The sequence below is a fragment of the Phyllostomus discolor genome, chromosome 5 (genome assembly GCF_004126475.2).
Source record: "Phyllostomus discolor isolate MPI-MPIP mPhyDis1 chromosome 5, mPhyDis1.pri.v3, whole genome shotgun sequence".
Classification (NCBI taxonomy): domain Eukaryota; kingdom Metazoa; phylum Chordata; class Mammalia; order Chiroptera; family Phyllostomidae; genus Phyllostomus; species Phyllostomus discolor.
Window position 1 is genome coordinate 13,366,275 of NC_040907.2, and position 21,995 is coordinate 13,388,269.

The 21,995-nt window shown below is 57.1% G+C and overlaps 1 protein-coding gene across 13 annotated transcripts in view; it reads right to left on the bottom strand.

The window, feature by feature from the left end:
* Positions 1-20,372, bottom strand: part of HSPG2 (heparan sulfate proteoglycan 2) — a 96,364-nt gene extending 75,992 nt beyond the window's left edge. For 12 of the 13 annotated variants that reach the window (XM_036025491.1, XM_036025489.1, XM_036025486.1 and 9 more), the window contains exon 1: positions 20,227-20,371. In XM_036025491.1, coding sequence (XP_035881384.1) covers positions 20,227-20,289 — 63 coding nt within the window. In that variant the 5' untranslated portion in view covers positions 20,290-20,371. Of the gene's footprint in view, positions 1-20,226 lie in introns of all 13 variants that reach the window. The other variant, XM_036025496.1, reaches the window with a different exon arrangement.
* Positions 20,373-21,995: the final 1,623 nt, after the last annotated feature.

Sequence of the window (21,995 nt, forward strand, 5' to 3'; positions counted from 1 at the left end):
AGGAAGCCCGCAGGGCCATTGTCCAAGACCCTCCAAAGAGCTGGGCTCTGGCCTCTGCTACCAATCTTCTCAACCCCGGTTTTCTCAACTGCAAAATGTGCTAATAACACCAGTGTGTGCGCAAGTGCTTGGAGGCTGCTGTGGTTGAGAGGAGGTCGTGGCTCCTCAGCTACCTGCGTGGGGCAAGATGGGGGTAGGGTTGGGACTTTTGCCTATTGTGTCACTGTTTTTTTCTACACCTTGCACATAGTAGGTGCCAAATAAATATTACTGATTGACATAAATATTTGTGGAATGTGTCTGTAACCCCCATTGCGCCACCCGCAGTGCTGGGTGCACAGGCGGCTAGTACCCTTTGATGATAATACAGCTGGATCTCATTCGGGGCCTGGCTTAGGCTGCACACTTTACATGGATTTCCTCATTTAATTTGCTCCGCAATCCCAAGAGGTAGGTTACTCTTATTGTCTTATTTACAAGCAAGAAAATGGGAGTTCCACTCACAGCGGTTAAGGAGCTTGCCTGGGGTCCCAAAACTACTAAGTGGCCAAGCAGGGAGTCAACCCCAGGAACCCCAAAGTCTCTGTCATCCTGCACAAACGCACCCTGAAGAAAAGGCAACAGAGTCAGCAGTGAGCTGGGAGCCAGGAGCCTGAACTCAGCCACTCAGGAGCTGTGTGGCTTCAAGGAAGTCACTTGGCCTCTCTGGGTCTGTTTTTGTCTTCCATAAAAACAGGGGCATTACTTCCCATTTCTTTGCGTCCTTAGTTGGATCAAAGGAACAAAGCGATGGGACCCTGCTCCCATAGTAGCCCCCTCCCCAGGGGCAGGGGCTGTCTGCTGTGAAGAGTGGTGGGAAGATGCCCTGGGGGGAGGGCGGTGCCCAGTGCTGGCTCAGGAACAAAGCTCAGCAGCTGCTGACAACAGCTGGTACGAGCTGTGGACCTGGCCCAGGCCTGGGGAGAGAGAAGGGGCGGGCTGAGAAGTCACCTCTGGCCTTCCTCTGTCACCATTCCCTGCTGACAGCTGCCGGGGCCTCAGGGCCAAGGGCCCCACTGCAGGAGAGGGTGGGAGCAGGCTGGCTGGGGTCATCTCAGTCCTCGTGTTGCTAACTGCTCGAATCCTAGGGTGCCTGGCCCTGCTGGGCGCACTGGGTAGGACTCAGGCCTCGCTGCCCGGCTCCACAGCCCTTTACCCAGTTCCCAGGAAGCCTGGGGTGGGGAGGGGCTGGGGCAAAGGTCTGTGGGCAAACACGCCTTGCCTGGAGTCTGGGCTCTCCCAGAGACCCTGGGGAAGGGGGAGGGGCAGCGCTGGGTAGGAAGGGGGTTTGAGGAGAGGCCTTGTGATTTTCCTGGCAGATGGATGGGGTTGCGGGCCATTCAGGGAGGCTGTGAACTTGGCCTTGGTTGGCCCCACCCAAGGTCCCTCTCAGCCTCCTCAGCTCCACTCCCAGTTCAGAGCCAAACCTTCCCAGTCTGCTCCGGCCCACGCAGCTCTCCCTCCTCTGAACTCAGGCATACCCATAATTATGACTGACCATATTTTCCGCAGCAGTCGAGAAACAAAGTTTAACGAAGGATTCCTGGGTCACTTCTGCGTGTCAGAGGCAGCCTGGGAGACGTAGTTTGTACGCACGGATACTCAGATTCTGGAGCATGTTCATAGTCTTTTGGGAGGACTATTATTTTTATTTGATTTGATTAATAAATCAAAGCCACCCCAGGAAATATATGTGGCCACATGCTGCCCCACGACACCCTCGCCTGGCAACTTCCTAGCTGTGTAACCTTGGACAAATCACTTGACCTCTCTGAGCCTCCTCAGTTCCCTCATCTGTAAACGGAAATAAAAGTGGCCACCGGACCGGGCTGCTGGGAAGATTCGACAAGACAACGTAAGGCCTTAGCCCCGTGTCTGGCACTTGTGAGGTTTAAGTGTCACTTCTTCCCTTTCCTCCCCTCCCATTCTCACCCCCACCCATTCAGGGGCTCACAAGCCAGAGGGTGACCTTTCTAGAACCCGCTGGGGAGAACAATTCCCATTCTGTGCCCCACAGTCTAGGTCAGGCTCAAGAGAAACCTGCCTGCAAAGGTCCAGCAAATCCCTGGAGCCCGGGCTGTCCGGGCGGGAAGGGTTCCCTAGCCAACACCTTCAGTTATCGGAAAAGGAAACTGAGGCCCAGAGCAGGGAAGCAAGGACATTGAGGAGGACCAACCAGTGTTGGGGAGCCTGAGTTCAAATCCCGTCTGTGACAGTGACAGCCCGCTGGGTGACTTGACCTACTTGCGTTTCGTTTCAGTGCCCGCCCCACCACGTGCTGCTGGAAGGTGGGTGCTCAGAGGGCACGCAGAAGCTCCAGGAAGAGAGGGAGGAGTCTCACAGAAAACCAATGGCACAGGCAGCCCCGGGACAGGGTCCTCCTTCCACTGTGTCACCTCCTTCCCCAAGGCCAGAGTCCGGGGCCACACAGACGAGGACTCTGGGAGGGGGACATTAAGCTGGGTCTTCGTCAGGGGTTTGCTTAGTACCTGAGACCCCAGTCTCAACCCCTGGTACTTCCAGCTGGCCCCTCTGGCCTGGCCTCAGCCCCGGGCAGGCAGGCCCAGGCGAGGAAATGGCAGGAAGGGCTGGCAAAGGAGAGTCTGTGTCCTTGGCAGGGAGAATTCACCTCCCAGGGACTCAAGTTACAGGAAAGGAAATGGTAAATCTCCTGCTGCCTGCCACCTCTGACCAGGAATGTCTGCTGCCTGAGGGAACATCCTGTCCACCTGCCCCCGGGCAGCCCCAGGACGGCCACAGACCTGGGCCCCCACTGTGTCCTCCGCCCCGCCCCTGGGGTCTCAGGCTGGCCCGCTGGGGATCCCCAGCCAAAAGGGCACCTGTCATCCTGGGGCAGTGAGAGCAGTTGGGACTGACCAATTACAGAAGAGAGAGCTGGAAGGCAACCCCCCAAAAGATTGGGAGCCACCCCTATGTCTGGTGTGTTCAACCCTGCCAGGCACAAATTCGGAAACCCACATGTGGGTGAATGAGCTGAGCCCGTCAACCCAACACAGGAGGCGGCATGCGGTGAGCTCTGGGGTAGGACCAACCCGTTGGAAACCCAGCTGACATGTCACAGCTGGGTCACTTTGGGCAAGTTGCTGCAGCCCCTCCTGCCCTTCTTCATCTCTGCTATGGAGGTGACAAAGCTATAATGGGGTCCCTGGGAAAACCATGGAGCCGAGAAGGGACTCACTTAGCACAGGGCCTGGCACACAGGAAGGGCCCAGTAAACGGAGGCGGTCAGGTGTGGAGAAGTACTGGGAAGGAGCGGGAAATAACCAATCACTGCCACGAGAGGGTCCATGGCCCACGCGTGTTTTCTGCTCATGTGGAGCCAGCCGGACCATAAAGATGGTATTGGTCAGATGGTGAGGATGCTCTACAGGAAAATACAGCAAGGTGAGGGGTTCAAGGAGGGGCCGCATGAGGCTGCTGTTTCACACAGGCCAGTTAGGGAAGGCGGCATGCAGGTATGAAGGACGCTGGTGCACGCACAGGGGAAGAGCACTCCAGGCACAGGGAGCAGCCGCTGTAAAGGCTCCAAGGCAGGAGTATCCTTGGAATGCTCTGGAAAGAGCCAGAAGACCAGTTATCTAACCCTCACAACTGTGCTGAGAGCAAGGTACAATTATCCCCCGTCTCTAGATGAGGCTCAGAGAGGTTTGTCCAAGGTCACAGAAGGAGTCAAGTGTCAAAAGGCCAGGATGCCAACCCTCCTCAGCGAAGTGTCCAGGGGCTTTTGCCCTGGGAGCTCCCACGGACAGAGACAGAACGTGACAAAAGCACGCAAGGTATTCAGAATCAGAGTAATCCTCCCTCCAGGCTGGCTGTGCGACCTCAGAGGGTACCGTAATCTCCTTGCTGGGCCTTCATGCCCTCAGTACTCAGACCAGTGGACCAGCGACGCCTGTTCCTCCGCCTCCCAGCTGATGAGACAGGAGGCCAAAAGAAGGGGGAGGGGAGAGTATAACACCTTGAGCTTCCCTGGCATCTCAGACCCAAAGGTCCTCTTGGACAGGTGTGAATGCTGCAGGCACGAAGACCTTATCAAACTGAACTGCCCAGGTGACCTCCTGCCGGGCCCCCAAGTGTCTGCGCTCTGCCTACACCTACCTGGGCCTTGTCCCCACCCAGCACCTGGGGCCCAGCCACGGCTGGGCATGTGTTCTGCACTCTAGCACCAGGTGACAGACACGCCCCTCATCCCTAGAACCCAGACCAGGAACAGCTCCTGGTGTCCTGACCCATGACTGGCCTTTTTAACCAGGGGTGCCAAGGCAGGCCAGCCCTCACGGGCACCGGGCCAGACCCTGAGGCCCGGACAAGTGCAAACAGCATGCTTGGTGCCCAGAGACAGGCGCGCTAGAGCCGGCAGGCTGCCCCGTGCCCCCGTCACAACAAACCGTCATCTCCGCCCTGCTGAGAGGGGCCCTGGCAGCCTGATGGGAGACAGGGACAGCCGGGGAAGGCCTCCTCCCCTACCCCGTCCCCCTGGGAATGGGCAATGGGAATCTTGGAGGCTGGACATGCAGATTCCAGGTGCCAGCAGCTGAATGGGGGGGACAGAAGCAGAGACAGGCCGAAGGGAGTGAGTGGGAAATTAAGGGGAGAAGGTGGGCTGGATGGAGCCAAGTCGTGGACTTTTTAACATTATGCATGGCGTCAGGTGAGGGGACAGTTGAGACCTCCCAGCTGCTGAGGACCACAAGAAGGGCAACCCTGTCCACCTCCATCAAGTCCCAGGGGTCTCCCAGGGCTCCATAGGGGTCTCCCTCCCAAATGGGCCAGGAAACCAGTGATAATGGCAAAAACCACTTCTTACTGAGTGCGCATGGCATTTTATACACACCAACACCATCTAACAGAACTTTCTGCAGTGTCAGAAATGTTCTGGATCTACGTTGTCCAGTAAGGTAGCCACTAGCCACCTGTGGCTATCGAGCACCTGAAATGTGGTAATGCAACCGAGTTTGTATTTTTAAATGCTTTATTTCATTAAACCTTGAATTTAAAGTGTCACGTGTGGCTAGTGGCTACTCTCTTGGACGGTGTAGATGACACCATCCTTAAACCAAGACTGGAGGCGGAGCCACCTGCACTTGACAAAGGAGGAAACGGAGGCCTGCACAGAGCACACAGCTGGTGAGCCAGAGCCCAAACCAGAGCCCCGGCCTGGCTGCTGTGCCCTGCTGCCCACCCAGGCTATCGTCAACTCTGGGAAAGAGTGACAGAAGTCGTGCACGTGCGGGTGACCAGGCTGCCGTTCATCAAGACGCCAAGTCTCCTGCCTCTGGCCTGAACGCTGTCAGCTCCACTGGTTATCACACGCCGACCAGAGGCTCGGACAGGCCGTTCACAAAAGCCTTTGATTTCCTGACACGAAGAAAGGGCGGAAAGAGGATGGAATAATCCCAGCTGGCTGAGGAGTCAAGTCTCGGTGCAGACTGGGAATCTCCAATGACAAGAAAGCTGGGCTTGGCCCCCCTACCTCATCACCCCAGACCCCACGCAGAGGTTCCTGAGAGCTGGATGGCACTCTCACAGGGCACATTTTCCTGCCTCTAGGCTTTCGTGTATGCTGTTCCCTTCTGCTGGAATCTATTGCAAGATTCTATTGCAAATGCACATAGATTCATACACAGTCTATTTGCTCTGCCTCCCAATCTAAACTACTCACCCATCCTTCAAGGCCTGGCTCAGTTACCACCTCCACTCTGAAGCCTTCCTGGCTGCCCCCACAAAGACAACTTTCTCTTCCACACATCCACAGGACTTAATTTCTACCTTTTAGAGAGGCAAGAGATTGGATCTTTATTCTAGTCACTGTGTAAATGTCTCTTCTCTCCTGCTGGAACCAAAGCTCCTTAGGGACCAATGCCAGGTTGGGTTTTTTTTTTAAAATCATATACATATAGCTACTTCCCAATGTTGAGCAGCAGCTAATGGATAATAAACAAGTATTGACTAAGTTGAATTGGATGATAATAGTGGGTTAGAGGTTTGGGAGCTCAAATTGTTATGGCTGTGCCCCAACTCCTGTGACCTCTTCCCTGCTCTGAACCTCAATTTGTGCATCTGTAAAATGGGGTCACAGATAGAACCCACCTTTTTGGGAATTATTTATACTTATTATATTTATTTAACAAACATCATGGCCCAGCACATGATAAATATTATCCTCATAACAACACCATAAGATAGGTATTATTACTAACTATCCCGATTTTATAGAAGAGGAAACCGAGAGTGAAATTAGATAAATGAGATGATGTCAATCGAGTGCTGAGTGCAGTGTGGCACGTAAGCGCTAAGTAAATTATATTAACACTTTTTTTGTTCTGTGTAACAAAAAGCCTACAGAATGGGGGGAAATTCAGGATACTTCCCCAGGTCTGGACACATAGTAAGTGCTCCTGAAAAGACCTGCTTCCAGACTGACTCAGTCTCAGGGATTCCAGGGACAGGCAGGGCAACCCTAGCTGGGCCCAGGGAAGCCCCTGCTCTGACTCCCCCGCCCCTCCTCTGACCTGCAGGACAGGAGCTACCGTCCGTCCGTATCACAGGCCACAGCAGTAGAGAAACCTTTTCCTGCCCCCATCTTTCTCAGAGAACCGGAAATGTGGACTGACTTTGGAGAGATGACCCCTGTCCAGCTGTGCTGGTCCCATGGGTGAATGGAGAGAAGAGAGTCTGACTGCATCTCAAAGGCAGGGGACACTCTTGACTTTGTCCAGTCCTGCCAGGGGCTTTGACACCACATGCAGCTCTCAACCCTGGCCCAGACCAGAAGAGGGGAAGCAGGGGCAGAATCCGGGAGAGAATGAGCGCCGATGGAGTTGCTACGTGGCACCCCTCTCCACGCCACAGCTCTCACGACTGTCAAGTGGTAAGAACTCCTACGTCACAGGGGCAGGTGGGTTTCAAGATAAAATGAGAAAAATGTACGTGAAGAGGCGCGTCCGTGGCTTTAACAAGCATGGGAATCTCCTGGGGGTCTGGGATCTGGTTAGCAGAGATGCTGATTCCGCAGATCTAGAGGGCCTAAGACTCTGCATTTCTGATAGGCGCCCAAGTGAGGCCCAAGCTGCTGGTGCATGGACAACCCCACTGAGTTACAACAAACAGCACCTTGCACACAGTAGCCCTCAATAGAAGTCAGCTACCCTTTTTCTTCTAGAGATTTAATCCTTAAAAAACATCCCCAGGGGACTGGAACCGTCATCTCACCACGGGTGACGCTGAGGTCCAGTGAGGTTGAGTGGCTCGCCCAAGCACAGAAGGCTAGGATTCGAGGCCAAGCCTGCAGATCCATCCTTCCCAGGCGTCATGCCACCCCGGGCCCCACCCACCTGCGCAGCAGCCAGAGGCCTGGAGCTGAGGATGCACCAGCTCGGCCCCTCGGCCCCATCACAGGCGCCTGCCAGGTCAGCCAGGCCTCCAGTGAGGGCTCGGGATCTCCCCAAAGAGGCCCGGGGCCATCACTTCCACCGCCCCAGCGGCAGCTTCCAGAGGCCTCCCCCCACCTCGCCTTATAGAGCAACTGGAGCCGCTCTTTTCCAAGTTGCAGTTTAATTTTATATGGAGTGAGCCGACTGTCCTCTCCCTGCAGCCTGGGCCCGACTGCTTCACACATTCCTTCTGGGGCAACATTACCTAATTTAACCATACCCCTGCTCTCCGAGGCTCCCAAAATAGCAGCTGCAATGGGGGAAAATGCCCTAATGGTATCAAAATAAACAGTTCTGCCTCCTCCCCTATTCTTGGCCTGCACCAGCCTCAGCCCCAGCCCAGGGAGGAGCCAGGGCAGGGAGGACGGAGGTGGGCCTGGGGGAGACCAAGAGATGCGGCCAAAGCCCCATCCTCCCCATCCTTCCAGCCGTCTCCATACACACGTGTTCCTGGCATCTCGCCACACTCCTGCCTCCCCCAAATCCTTCAGCTCCTACCACGGGCCAAGACTAGGGTTCAGCTTTCACTTCCTCCTAATAATAAAAACTACAACAGTAATAATTGCCACTCTCCAGGTATTAATTATGAGCTAAATACTTCTCACTCCTTGGCTTGCTGATACCAGCAAAGTAAGAATTAGTATTCCCCTGTTTCAGGTGAGAAGATGGTGCTCAGAGAGGGAAAGTGACTTGCCCAAGGTTACGCAGCCTGCAAGTGGCAGCGTTGGGATTGGAAGCCAAGCCCAGCTGCCCCGAAGCCCTAACCATCACACCATCTTCTAGCTCAGACTTTTCTGCAGAGTCCGAGGTCGGGAGAGGAGGAGCCCAGGGGTTTTTAGGAGCTCACAGAGGCTCGCTCACCTGGTGCATCACCGTAGGGTCTGCTTACGTAGCTGGTGCCAAACGACAGGAGGCCATTATACCCTAGCGTACATTGTACTCAGACCCTGTAGGCCCTAAGTCTGTCCCCAGGACACCAGGGGCACCGGCTGCTTGTCAATCTGCGACTCCGAGCCCCTACTCCCTGCTCCCCCACCCCCCGTGCCCCAGAGCAGGGCTGCCACATTAAAGCAGGGAGCACCCAGGCTGCTGACATACCGCAGGTGCAACCAGTGGTTCAGGAGCTGGGAGGGTAGGCCTCCCTCTCCCCTGCTCTCCTGCAGCCCAGAATAATCATTAACTGAGGAGCCCAGGCTTTAGTGCCCCCAGAGCCAGTTCCCCACCAGGGGGTTCTGGGGCCACCTTCCCAGGCACATAACTGGGTTGCTAGGGCCCCTGGTATAGGAGGGAGTGGCTTGGACCACAGGGCTAATCTAGGCTGGCCAGGAAGGCCTAATGGGCATCACTAGGGCAGATGGCCCAGCAGGTGCCTGGGGGGCACTTACAGACGTCTAGGTCCTCTTCACCCACAAGCCTTCCTGCCCTGCCCCCTCCCAACATTATGAAGACCCGTAAGTGAAGGTGGACGGGTGGATGGGGCCTTCCCAAAGGAGGTGGCGGGGCGGGGCGGGGGGGGAGGCAGAACAGAACTGAGCCCCCAGGTTTACCTAGAACCAAGGGACAGCATTGAAGTGGAAAAAGGAAAATCACAGATAATAGGTCTTGTTATTTATCAACTGTCTCTTCTGGCTGTAGATGTACACGATCTCTAATCTTCACCCAAACTCTGCAAAGGTTTTAGCATTGCCAGCAGACAGGAGGCTCAGAGAGAGAAAGCCACCAGCCCACGGTCACACAGCAATACGTGACGGGGCTGGGCCAGGACTCAGGCCTGTGCCTCCTGACACTATCCCAAAGTACGGCGGGTAGAATTAACTAGTGGGGGGCTGACGGGCCACGCAAGGGAGCCTCTGGATCCCTGGGGTGAGAGAGCTGGTGGGGGTGAGGACATATCCAGTCTGCATGTGCCAGGTAAAGGTGGCCCCTGGGACTTCCGTATCTGCCAGGGCAAGAGCTGGGACTTCTGGGAGACTGGGGGAAGGTGAGAAGGGATTCCTGAGGCCTGCAGGAGGCCTCTTGGAGGGGGCGGGGGCTCCTGCAACCCTCCTCCCCCAGGAGGTCACCATTCTTCATCCTCCTCCTGCTGAGAGAATTCCCGTCAATTGCTCAGGTGAAACCAAGGTGAGGCCCAGGCAGGGTGAAAGCTTTGATCTTATCACACATTCCTGCCCCAGCCGTCCCTGTCCTCTCTCCTCACCTCCCCCCACCCCCCACCCAGGTGAAAAGTCGGGCCATCTTAACCCTTTCCTCCCATTTCCTCAAGTCAACTGAGGCTGGAGCTGATCTCTGCCTTCCTCCCAAGCTCCCCCAGTAGAGCCGGGAGACAGGAAAGAGGAAGGGAAGCGGGAAGCAGGAGCTTGGGGTTCTTCTGCTCATTTAACTCACTCAGTGCCACACAGCCCCAGACCTGAGCTCGGCAGACAGCTTCCCTGTCTCCTGAACTAAAATAACCAGCCTCAGTATGAATAGTCCCCACTATTTTCCACAGCCATGAGCTCATCTGGGACTCACATCAAAACGGGCCTGCTCTCCTCTCCACCTTGGGGGGGTGAGGGGGGGCCTATCTCCTGCCCTAGCCCCGGGGAGCTATCCCCCTTGGTCCCCTCTTCCCACCAGCTGATTGGGCAGGAAACAGACTACTTGGTAGCTAGAATAACAAATGGAAGCTGAGGCAGAGTCACAAACACTCCAGATTATCTCCAGGAGGCCGTGTGGCCCTGAAAACCTGCTATAAAGCTCTTGGGAGACTCTGCCTTGAATGCAGCCTCTTTACACACCCCCCCCCCCCCCCCCCCCCCCCCCCCCCCCGGCCTTTTACTGATTTGTTTCCCCTATCGGCCTGAAAGCTCCTTCAGCCCCTGCTGGGTGTTTACACCGAACACAGGGCCTGGATGGAGCTGGCACTCTACAAATGCTTGCTGAATGAATGGTCCCATTTTTCACCTGGGGAAAATTTGGCTGGGAGAAGTTCAGTGACTTGCCCAGGATCACACAGGCAGAGCCAGGGGAAGCCCAGGAATCCTGTGCCTCCTAGTCTACGCTCACTCACTGAACAGATATTGACACGGGGCTCCCGGATGTTAGCTCGGTGGCAGGTGCCCAAGGGGTTCAGAGGTGCACTGACAAGGCAGGCCACTGCAGAGGTCATCCCAGGTCAGCACAGGAGGGCGGGAGAGGCTTCGGGGAGATCTAAGGGAGCAGGAGGCCTCTCCTTCACCTGTTTCCCTGGCCCAGGCCCTGGCACTCGAGGGCTGGTGGCATCAACGAGGGAAGATGTGGGATTGGTAAGGTGGTAGGCTCCACAAGGTGGCCGCCCCCCCCCCAGCCCCAAATCCATCTCCCTGGGGAAGTTAGCGGCTTTCTCCAAGAACCCAAGGTCTCTTTCCTCTGAGTTGGCAGGTGGCCAAAGAGCAAGAAAGAAGCCCATTTTGTGGGTAGGAAAAGCGAGGCCCAAGGAAGGGGGTTGGTAGTTGGCTTGGAAACCCAGTGGGGGCCCAGGCCTTGACCTCTCGCGTGCTGGGACAGCCAGGTACAGGGCAGGGGGCTGGGATGGATGTTACCTCAGCCCCCCTGGGGACTTCCTCTCATTCTTTCCCCAGTGTTAATGACTCCAGCAGCAGGCCAGGACCTTCCTGCCCACACTCTCCACTACAATGCAAATCTAGGGACAATGAGGACGACTCCCTGACCCCTGCCAGGGATGTCTCCCTCCTCCACCAGCCAGATCCCTCTTGTTCTTTAAGCCCCACTTTCCCCAGAAAGTCTATCCAGAGAACTCATTCCAAACCGATCTCTGACTTCCCTGACCACCTGCTCCTTCTGGACTTGGGGTTGTGCTGGGTACTTATGGTTCATGAATCCTGCAAGACCCAGCGCTTCTGGAGAGGAGGGACCATGCCTCTCATTTCTTCCAGGAGGACGAGAGAGGGCTGATTTCAGCTCCCACTTTCCTCTGCACCTGGCTGTGTGATCTCGGGCAAGGCACTGGCCTCCTCGGAGCATCTGGGAAGTGGAGGTATTCCAGCCACAGAGGAATGTTGATAACGGAGACAAAATGCTTAGCGCAACGTCTAGGGCAGAGGTCCTCAGGCAATGAACAAGTGCATAAATAAATGGACGGGTGGATTCTTGACTCCTTCACTGCACAGGGATGTTCACATGATACAGTTTGGGGCTTATGCATAGATTCTGCCTTCCGGCGGGGTTGTGGGCTTCTGTGTCTTCTACAGTATTTCAGCCAAGCCGATCCGGAGGTAGACACAGGCCTGGCTCAGGTCAGGCCTCACTCACACTAACTCACTGAGCTCCCAACAGCAAAACCTACAGGCCCGAGACCCGGCCGAGAAGAATCCAGGTTCTCAAGGGTCTCAACCCCAGGGAAAGCCAAATCCATCTCCCTGGGGAATCTTATCACTAACTTAAGACAGAGGCCGACCCAGGGGCAAAAGGCACCCAAGCCTGAGCAATAGGAGCTGGATAAGTCCACATGGCCGATATGCAGCTTACAGTAGCGTCTACCAAGCCTAGCCACCTCCTCCGGGCAGCCTATCCTGACTATGCCAGTCCTCCCAGATTGTCTTCTCTCTGCACCCAACAGGCTAAACCCACTCAGGAAAGGACAGCTTTGGAGTCAGACAAGCTGGGTCCCATTCCCAGCTGTGCCACGCGCCAGATGGATGACTGGAGACAGCCATTTCCCCCCTCCAAGCCCCAGCTTCGCCCTCCGTAAGAGGAAGATTATCGAGCCAACCTCACAAGATTGCTGGGAGGATAATACTTGATACTGCCCCGAGAGAGCCCCTCGAAGGGCTTGGCTCGGGAGAAGGTGGAGGTTTTCGACAGGAGAAGGCGTGACTGTCCTCTGAGCACCGGCTGACGGTCTGGGTGACTGAGGTCACTGGGGAGGAGGCCCTGGGAGTCCCAGGGCACAGGAGGCACTGGTCTGTGCTCAGAAAATTCCTAGGTCTCTCTTCCTCCGGCCCAAGGGTCACGGGGACATGGCAGGAGAGGGAGAAAAGCTGTGCAGTGACAGAGGCCACTGAGGCCGGGATTTATGAGGCCAGAATTTCAATCCAGCCAGCCCAGTAAGGGATCCAAGAGGCATGATCCCAGTTCCCAACTATTTGAGACCTGGAAAAGCCAAAACAAAAAGAGGGATGAGTCAGCTGGGGTGAGGACGGGAGGCCAGGACCAGGGTGGGGGGGCAAGCTGGCTCCTTGGGGGCCAGCATGGGGAGGCGGGAAAGGAAGACGCGGGGGCAGAGACCTGGAGGTGGGCTGGGGAGGGGCCAGAGGCAGCTGGGAATTCCCGGCCCCACCCCAAGAGAAGCATCTGTGGGGTCACCCAAGGCTGCCTCCCAAGTCCTCCCCTTGCCCAACCCCAGGCTGCCTCCCCATCCCCACAGACTGGACCCGGGGAAAAGGTGGGGAAAGGTGCCAAATGGTAAAAAATAAAACACCTGGACGTGATCCACACAGCACCCCAAGCACAAAGCACAGCGTCGGGGGGAGAGGTCACCCCAAACTTGTGCGTCTCTCTCTTTAGTCCTGCTGTTTCTCTGACAGCCCAGGGGGGCCAGATTTAGAGCTGCGAGGCCTCACCAGCCCTTGAAGATGAGAACCTGCTACAGGTTTTCTCAGGACTCCCTGGGCCAGGCCCTGCCTCCTCCAGTGGGCCGGAGGGAGGATGGGACTGGGATAGAGTCCCAGGAGCCCCCCTTGGCCGTTCCCCTTAAGATGCATGAACATCCTTTCTGCACCCATGGGAGCCTCTAGGCCACACCTCCTTTTGCTCAGACCCTACCAACTGCACACATCTGGGAAGGGGACAATGGGTCCACAGGCCCCAGCCTTTCCCAGGCCCCACCCTGGGGTGTGCTCCAGGAAGGAGCAATCAGTGTGGAAGGGTGGACTCTGTCCTGCAGCTGCAGCCTCCGTGGGGGGAGGGGGCAGTGACAGATCAGACGCAGTCATGTCCAAGGCTCTCAGACTTTGGAAGAGAGGCAGGGAGCAGGAATGATCCCTTTCCTTGGTCATTCCTTCAACCGGCCCAGAGCAGGCCCTGGGTCAACAGATGGCAGATGGCAGCAGTTTGGATCAGAAGAAACTGTCACGCCAGGCGCTGGGGAGCCTGAGTCACATACCACTCTGGCCTTGCCCTGTGCAGGACCAAGGCTGATGGTCAAACCCCTACCACATTCCAGACACCGTGCAAGGTGCAGCCGCCTGGTTTCATATTCACTTGGAAAACAAGCATGATCCTCATTTTTGACCTGAGGCTCAGAGAAAGGAAGTAACCTGTCCACAGTCACACAGCCGGTTGGGACCGAGCCAAGACTTGAAGTCAGGGCCCTCTGAACCTCCACCTCTCGCTCCACCACAGTGCCCTGGGGAAAGGGGCTCAGAGTCCAGCGAGGGCCCCGAGGGTGGAAGACGGACGGCAGGGGAGACACTCGGGCCTGCCCGTCCTGCTCCAGGTCTCAGCAGACAGCAGTGGCTTGGGAGAGCAGCTCCCCTGCGTGAGTCCAGGGGCGAGAAGCAGCCCCTTCCCAATCCTCAGCAAGGAGCTGGGGCTTTTTTTGCCTGCTGGCTTCCTCAAGGTCATTACTGCATTCACTCAATAAATGTTCACCTACTGTCTCCTAGCAGGAGGCAAAGAGCCATGAACAAAACTGAGTCCCCACCCTCATGGAGCTTCTGTTCTAGAGGGTGGAAGAAGTAAATCCCAATTAAGCACACAGATCTAGGAACCATGAGCTCAGGCTGTGGGTTCTCAGGGCTGTGTCAGTAGCTCCACAGCTGTGCACTTGGCAAGACCCCTCACTGTGAGTGGGGGGCAGGGAAGGGGCTGATTGCCCTAGCTGTGAGTCAGCCCAATACCGCCCTCATCCCGGAGGCACCCCCTCCACCCCCTGCCATTCCCCATCTTCCTTCCAAGCCTGCACCTTCTGGAGTTTCCCCATCTCAGTTAGGGGCATCCCCATCCCTTCGGACGCTCAAGCCAAAGGTTGTGGAGACATGCCTGACTCCTCTCTTTCTGTCCCACCCACCCCCACCCCCACCCCCGCAGCCAACCCTGCTGGCCCTACCTTCAGAATGAACACATTCAGGATTCAACCACTTCTCCCCATATCCATCGCCCTGGTACAGCGCCCATTTTCTCTGGCCTGAGTCATAGCCTCCTTGCTTTTGCCCTTCACCCCGTGCTCTCTTCTCCATGCGGCAATCCGAGTGATCTCTCATCTCACTCAGAAGCAAACCCAAAGTCCTTCCCATGGTCAAGGCTCTGCCCGGCTCCCCTAGCCAACCCTCTGGCCACATCAACCCTGCTCTCCCTCAGGCAGCTGCTCCGGTCACATGGACCTCCGTGCTTCCCGCAAACACGCCGAGCACACCACCGGGCCTTTGCATTAGCTGTTCCCTCTTCGTGGAGCGCCCTTTCCCGAGATATCTGCAGGGCTCACACCCTCACTTCCTTCAGACGCCTCTGTTCAAATGTCATCTTATCAGAGGATTTCCTGCCGGCCTTATCACTCTTTATCCTCTCTCCTGCTTTATTTTTGCTGGCACTTCATGCCCCTGACATGTATTTATTGCCTGTCTTCCTGCGTTGGCTATGATGCAAGTTCTACGAGGGGAGGGAACTTGGCGTTTTTGTTCTCGGCCATAACTTCAGCCCCTAAAACAAGGTCAGGCGGTCAGCAGAAGATGCTCCATAAATATTTGCTGAAAGGATTTTAAGTCGAACACACACCTATAGGGGACTTCAGTTTGAAGACCATTCGGGCACATACATCATGGGCCCACTCGGTCACTCAGTGCACACTGTAAGCCTTTGTGCTCCAGGCGCCCCCTGAAATCCAGAGCACCAGGGCACCAGCACTGTCCTCGTGCCTCAGGGAAAGGGCTCTTCTGGTGGAGAGCTAGGAGCTGGTCCTAAGGATGTGTCAGGGATGCCACAGTTGCCCCTGGCGATGCTCTGAGGTCCCTGCAACCCTGGACATGCACAGGCACTGGGGAAGGAGGGAGGGTGGGTTTTGGAGGTGGCTGAGACTCGAAGTCCCCACATTCCCTGGCCTCAAAGAGCAGCCTTGTTCCCAGGGCTTTCATGGTGGTGCCCCTGGCCCAGCCACCCCCAGCAGCCACGAGCCACTCCCCTCTCAAGGCCGCTATTGACATGGCCGACGCCACCAGGCTGGGCAGCGAGGCTGGCGGCTCCCTGCAAAGCAAGTTCCACACATTCTTCTGGGTTTCAGTCAGCCAGCTCTGGGCGTTAGGGTAGCCAGCAAGCCCCAGCCAGGCCCTGGGAGCGGGAAGGGGCAGCAGGGCCAAAGAGGCCAAGGCTCAGGTTGGGGCAGCATTCCAGCAGGACCGGGACCCTGAGCCCAACCTCCCCCTCCCTGGCAGAAGCGAGATGGGGGAAGGCCAGCATGGGCCCTAGGAGGAGGGTGCAACAGGCTCACGGGGTCTTTGGGAAGCTGCCGGGGTGAGGAGGGGTCACATTCGTCCCTTCCTCCTCCAGCCTGACACCTCACAGCTGGGACGGGCTGAGGAGCAGGGCAACGGGCCAGGGCTGGGAGTCCTTCCCTCATGCCCTAAATGGTCTGAGGGTCCAGAACCCAACAGTCTGGCTTCCAAGTGGCCGCTGAATCATCATCCCAGATCTTTCCACATTTTGGGCAGCCCCTCCCAACCTCCCTTCTGAGGCTCATGCCCCAAGGCCAGACAGCCCTGAAGCCTCTCTGCACACTCAGCCTAGCCTCGAGCCCCAGGGGAGCCCCGCGAAGGCTCCGTGCAGGGCAGCTGGCCATTTTCGCCCTCGCTTTCCACACAGGGAAGGGAAGGGTAGGGTAGGGCGGGTCCCGGCCTGGCCTACTCCCATTACAAAACCCTGGATTAATTCAACTGTCTACAGGGTCTCAGGGAATACTTAATGAGGAAATTAAATAGTTAACAAGCCTACAAAGGAACATTTAATCCCACAAATGACTGCCCTAGAGGGTAGTCTTTCTAGGTTCCCGCCCAGGCAGGCCCTGCGGACCCAGCAGCCCAATCATCCCCAGCCAGACCCGCTACTCTTGCCTCAGGCAGGCCTGCATTGCCTAGGACCCTGGCTCTTCCTTTATCAACCTGAGTGACAACAGTTTCATCAACATCCACCGCTTGCCTGCTGCAGGCCGGTGGGAAAGCAGGTAAGAGCGGCGAGAAAAGCGAGCTCCATCTGGCTTCAAAGCCTGGCTCGTGGTCCAGCCCGGCACGTGCGGGAGTCCCTGGGCAAGTAACCTTCTGTGTCTCGATTTCCTCTGCTTGGAGAAAGCAGACTGCACTGGCAGCTCTAGCTTCAGGATTCAACAGCTATATTTACTGAGCGCTTACTACCTGCCGGCGCTAAATATCAAGGAACAGTGAACGAAAACACAGGTCTTGCTCTTGTGGGGCTTAAATGGGGGGTGGGGGGGAGACTGAGAAACAGGTACACAAATACACGTCGGACGGTGACCAGAAAAAAGTAAAGCAACGGATGTCAGGCAGAGTAGCAGAGTAGCTGGGGACCTGAAGGAAGTAAGGCAGAGCGTCACGTAGAACGTTGCAGGACAAGCATTCTAAGCAGAAGGAACAGCAGATGCAAAGGCTCCAAGGCAGGCGTGTGTTTAGTATGTTCGAGAAACAAAGAACACTGGACCTGGGCTGAGCAAATGCGGGGAAAGTGGGCAGGAGGAGAAAATTCGAGAGGTAGAGGGGCCACGTTAAGTCAGGGGCTTGGGTCTGACTGGGAGCAGCGGGGCGAGTGTGGAGAGATTGTGAGCAGGGGGAATATACGAGGGTCTATTGAGAAACTTTGTTGCCTAGCAGACAGGGGGCGCTTGATTAATGTGAACTATCCACATTACATCTGGCCTGGCACCCCAAGACCTCCCTCCCCACCACTCCAAGCCCCGAACCTAGTCAACCTCTGCCACCTTCCTCCCACCCATCTCCCAGGCCGGGCATCGGACCCACAGATCCCAACTTGCCTGTACTCAGTCTGAGAACAGGTCCAGGCCAAGCCTGGCGGGGCCAAGGCTCCCCACACACAGGGAGCTTGGCCTAGGGCTTGGGGGGAAGGGGTCCACCTCTGTTCCTTCCAGCTTCCCCCTCCCACTGTGGACTGACCTGCAGCCTCCTCTCTGGAAATCTGCAGGGCACATCCCCCCCCACCGACCCCAGCAGAAGGTCTGGAACAAGAGGGTAGTGGGGGTTGCTCGGGGCAGCCAGTTATGTCAAGTAGAGGGCCGAGGGAAGGAGAGGCGCCTCCATTTCCGGCCAGCCCACAGCCTCCCGAGTGAGGAAGCCCAGTTGAGGCAGGAAACAGGTATCTCAGTGACTTCCCCCCTCGGCTCTGGAAAACACTGTAATCACAGTGGCCTCCTCAAGGCTCCTGCCTCCTGGCAGGGCAGGCCCCAAGAAAGGAAGGGCTAAGGCCCCAGCAGGAAGAAAAGGGGTCAGAAAGCCAAGACGAGCCCTGAGTCACCCAGACTGGCCCCCTGCCCCAGCAAGCCTCCCCACCGCCACTGAAATAACCCCTACACTTAATCACAGACCACTGTTTCCTCTGTCTCCTGCCCCTACGGAGGTCTTGAACTCCCTAGGGACCATCTCATCCTCCTCTTGTATCCTACCCTCACCCACTCACTACTGGCTCATGGATGTGAACCGAAGGGCAGAAGAGGGAACGGGCAGCAGGCGAGCCCAGGGCTTGCTGGGGCACTGGCTAGGAACCTGATTGTCATTTGAAACCTAACCCCTATTTGATAGATTTGCAAACTCAGGCTGAGAGAGAGGAACTTGCCCCAGATCACAGAGCTGAAAATTGGCAGAGCTGGGATTCAAACTTGGGTCTGTGAGCCTCCCGAGGCCAAGCTCTTTCCAGGCCTCCACCATTAGCCTGGGGTGGGACAGTGAAGGCCTGATGTGGTTGCTGAGAAGGTTCTGTAATCGCACAGGATGGGAGCTGCCTATTTGCAGACCTCAGTTCTGGGAAAGCACAGACAGGGGCTGATCTTGCTCACCCATAAACCGCAGCCCCGGGTGCACTGGCGCACAGTAGGTGCTTAGCAAATATCTGCCCAATGAGAGTGAATGAACCCTGAACTCCTGCCGACTGTCATGGGATGCTGCTCAATGAAGATGTGTTGAATGAACACGTGAATGAGATGACTGGCTGCCATCCGGGAATTTCTGTGCAAATTCCTCCTGCACGCCGCAAACAGCTCTGTCTGCTCCCCACTCCCGCCACTGTAGAACCCAGGCATCCAAGATGCCGTCATCAGTGGGCAAAGCTGGAGGAGGGTCAGAAAAGACAGGCAGCCCATGTGCTAGGTTGGCGCCTACCTTTTGGAAAAGTGAACTTCAGTGTCGTGAGCTGCAAGTTCAGATCAAGACTGGGGAGCCACTGAATGGGCCCTGCTGTATGTGTTGGGGTAAGAGGCTGAGAATGAGGGTTAAGGAAGCTGCCCAGATTGGGGCAGGGGGAAGTAGGGGAGATACTGATGGGTGGGGCATTAAGGGGTCAGGTCTGGGCTGGGGGTTAACAAGTGACTCAGGAGGGCAGAGGTGAGAGGGAGCTGGCAAGGCAAGGAGAGGGAGTCAGTCACTGGGTAAACACTGGCCGGCTTAGAAAAATCCCTCTCTTGGCTCTGAGAACATGGAGGCAGGAGCAGGGACCGCCTCGGACCACCTCAAAAAGGGTGGGGATGGTTCTGTGGTTCCCCATGGCAGGCCCAGCTCCCCAGATGTGCCCCCGCCCACATCTGCCACCAGCTCCCTGCCCATTGACCCCACCCCACCCTCCTGGGGTTCACTCAGGTCCTCAGCGCCTCTCCTGGCCAAGTGTTCTTTTCCTCTGCAGGGGCCCATCCAAGCTCAGAGCAGGGGGCCAGGCTGCAGGGGCAAGCCTCCCCTGCACCTCGAGGACCTGGGCAGAGGAAAGCTGAGGAAGCAGATCCACGGAATCTCCTCTACACAGCAGGCCTAGCACCAGTCACTTTCCTGAGCATTCCACCCAGTCCCATCAACCACCCTTCCGCTATGCACTTGGAGGCCACGCATTTTAAGTTCCATTTAGGCATGTGGGCTGGTCTCAGAGAATTTAACCAGCTTGCCCCAGGTCACACGCTACTCAGTGAAGAGCAGAGATTGATTCAAGAGTCCTGGGCTGTAGGAATCTGGGGCTGGCGGAGTTCACACAACTCACAGTTGCGTCCTGCACGGCCCTTTACTTGTGTCTGCCTGGTTACTAGCTCCCCAGGGGGAGAGACGCTGGTCAAGTTCCAGTGAGAGCTGAGGGGGTCTCCATCACCACTGACTGCCCCTTTTCCAAGTTGGCACAGAAAGGGGTGCCCTCCCTCGCCCAACCAAGTTCCCACCCTGCTCGAAAGTTTTTCAGCCTGGTCCCCAAGAATGGCAGGCCGAGCCATGCCTAGCGCGACTCGGAAACTCGGCAACGTGGCCGGGAGACCCACGGGCTCCCACGCGGGCCGGCCCCGCCCCCGGCCCCACGCAGGGTTCCCTGGGCGCCCCTCAGGACAGCCCCATGACGGAGGGTGGCGCTGGCCTGTGTCGACCCTGGGGTCCCAGATCAGCGCCGCCGTTCCGAACCAGAGTCCCAACCGCGCAGCTTCGGCGCCCCCGCCAAGTTGGCGGGCGTGGCGAGTAGGGCCCGGGCACCCCTTGGTCCCTCCGCCCCGCACACTTACCAAGAGCAGCTGCCAGTGCAGCAGCACCGTCAGCAGCAGCGTGCCCGCTGCCCGCCGCCCCATGGCCTGGCCCGCTCCGCTCACTCGCAAGCTCGGCGCCCGCCTGCCGGCCCGCAGCCACCCGCTCGCCAGCCTGCGGAGTCCTCCGGACGGCGCGGCCCGCTCCCACCACCCCCACCCCGCCCGTCGCCAGCCCCGCCCCGCTCTGCCCCGCCCCCGGGCGCCGGGCCCCGCCCAGGGACCGCCCCACCAGGGGCTCCGGGCCCCGCCCCCGGACTGAGGGCGCCGCTGTCCCGAAGCCCCACAGCAGCCAACTGCGCCTTTGTCTGGGCCCCCAGCCCCCTCCGCGCCGGCCGCGGCCCAGGCCGGCTCCCCACCAAACCCGGCCTGGAATATGGAGTAGGACGGGGGCCGGGGCCCTGCCTCCAGGCGCACGCCGCTCCTGCACGCCCCTATTGGCTGCTAGACCCCTGAAACCACTTCACACCCCTTCACACTCCACACACTGAGCACACCCCACGGGCAACCCTCGAGGACCCTCCAGAATCCCACGCGCTCACACACGCACCTTTCACACATGCACCTGAGCACGTGCGCACGCACTCACGCCATGTTTGGCTCACAGGACACTTTCACACTCACAACTTGCACATACTAACACTTTCATCCGCTGCCTGTGAACACTCAGCACATTTTCACACTCCTGCACCCAACTTTCATTCACTAATAGCCTTCACAGACTCAAAAGAACACTTTATCTCGTCAAAACTTTCACTTCTGCAGGTGTCACAGCGGACACATCTTACACACTCAGCTGCTCACATTCATATTCCCATTTTTTACACTGACTCACATATGTGAACCCCAAGACACGAAGCACAAGGACATGTTTTCACATACATATTCCTCCCAGGTGCTCACAGTTCACACACAGGCCAGCAATTTTCTCACGTGCACATTGTCCTTTGTTGCACTTTCTCACCCCCTGACCGCATTGACTTACAGTAGGCACTCAATACTGAACTGCCCCCGATGCATGCCACTGTCCACGTAAATCACTCACAGACCAACTTTGATTCTCATAAATCACTGCCACAGTGCCAGGGGCACACCAACTCACACATCCAGGCCAAAGCCCAGGCCCAGGCCCAGACAGACCTGCCAAAGCCCCAGTCACAGATGCTTGGGCGGTAAATCACAGTCCCTGATGATCCACATCTGACACAGGCCCACAGACAGCACACGCAGCCATGCCACCAGGCCTTCCCACCACCCACGCTCAGGACTCCTCTCTGCCGGAAAAAGTTTCCAGGGCAGCCCAGGCTGATGGGTGGAGAAAACTGGTGTGTGTGTGTGTCCGTGTGTGTGGCTTAGAGGAAAACCTTTTGAGTAATGATAGAGGGAGGAGAGTAAAAACTGAAGTTTCCATTGTTTCCTCAAGAGTTGCTAGGTTCCGGAGACTCACGGCTGGGTTTGCCGCCAGGAGTGAGGTGAGCTGCGGACAGAAGGAAATGCCTGGTTAATTGGGTGGCACCAGGCCTGGCTCCGGAAGGTGTGTTCCCTGTGATAGCGGCCTGCCATCTCCCATGCACTCTGGGGCCTCCTACCCAGGCACCTGGGGCATGAACACTGGCATACTGACCCCCACCACTGAACCCCATCTCCAGAAGATGGGGTTCTCCACCCTGTGGGGCATATTTCTGGGGGACCAGCTCAGAGCTGTATGGGGCAGAAATAACATCCACAGTGCTTCTGCCAACTCCCTGAGT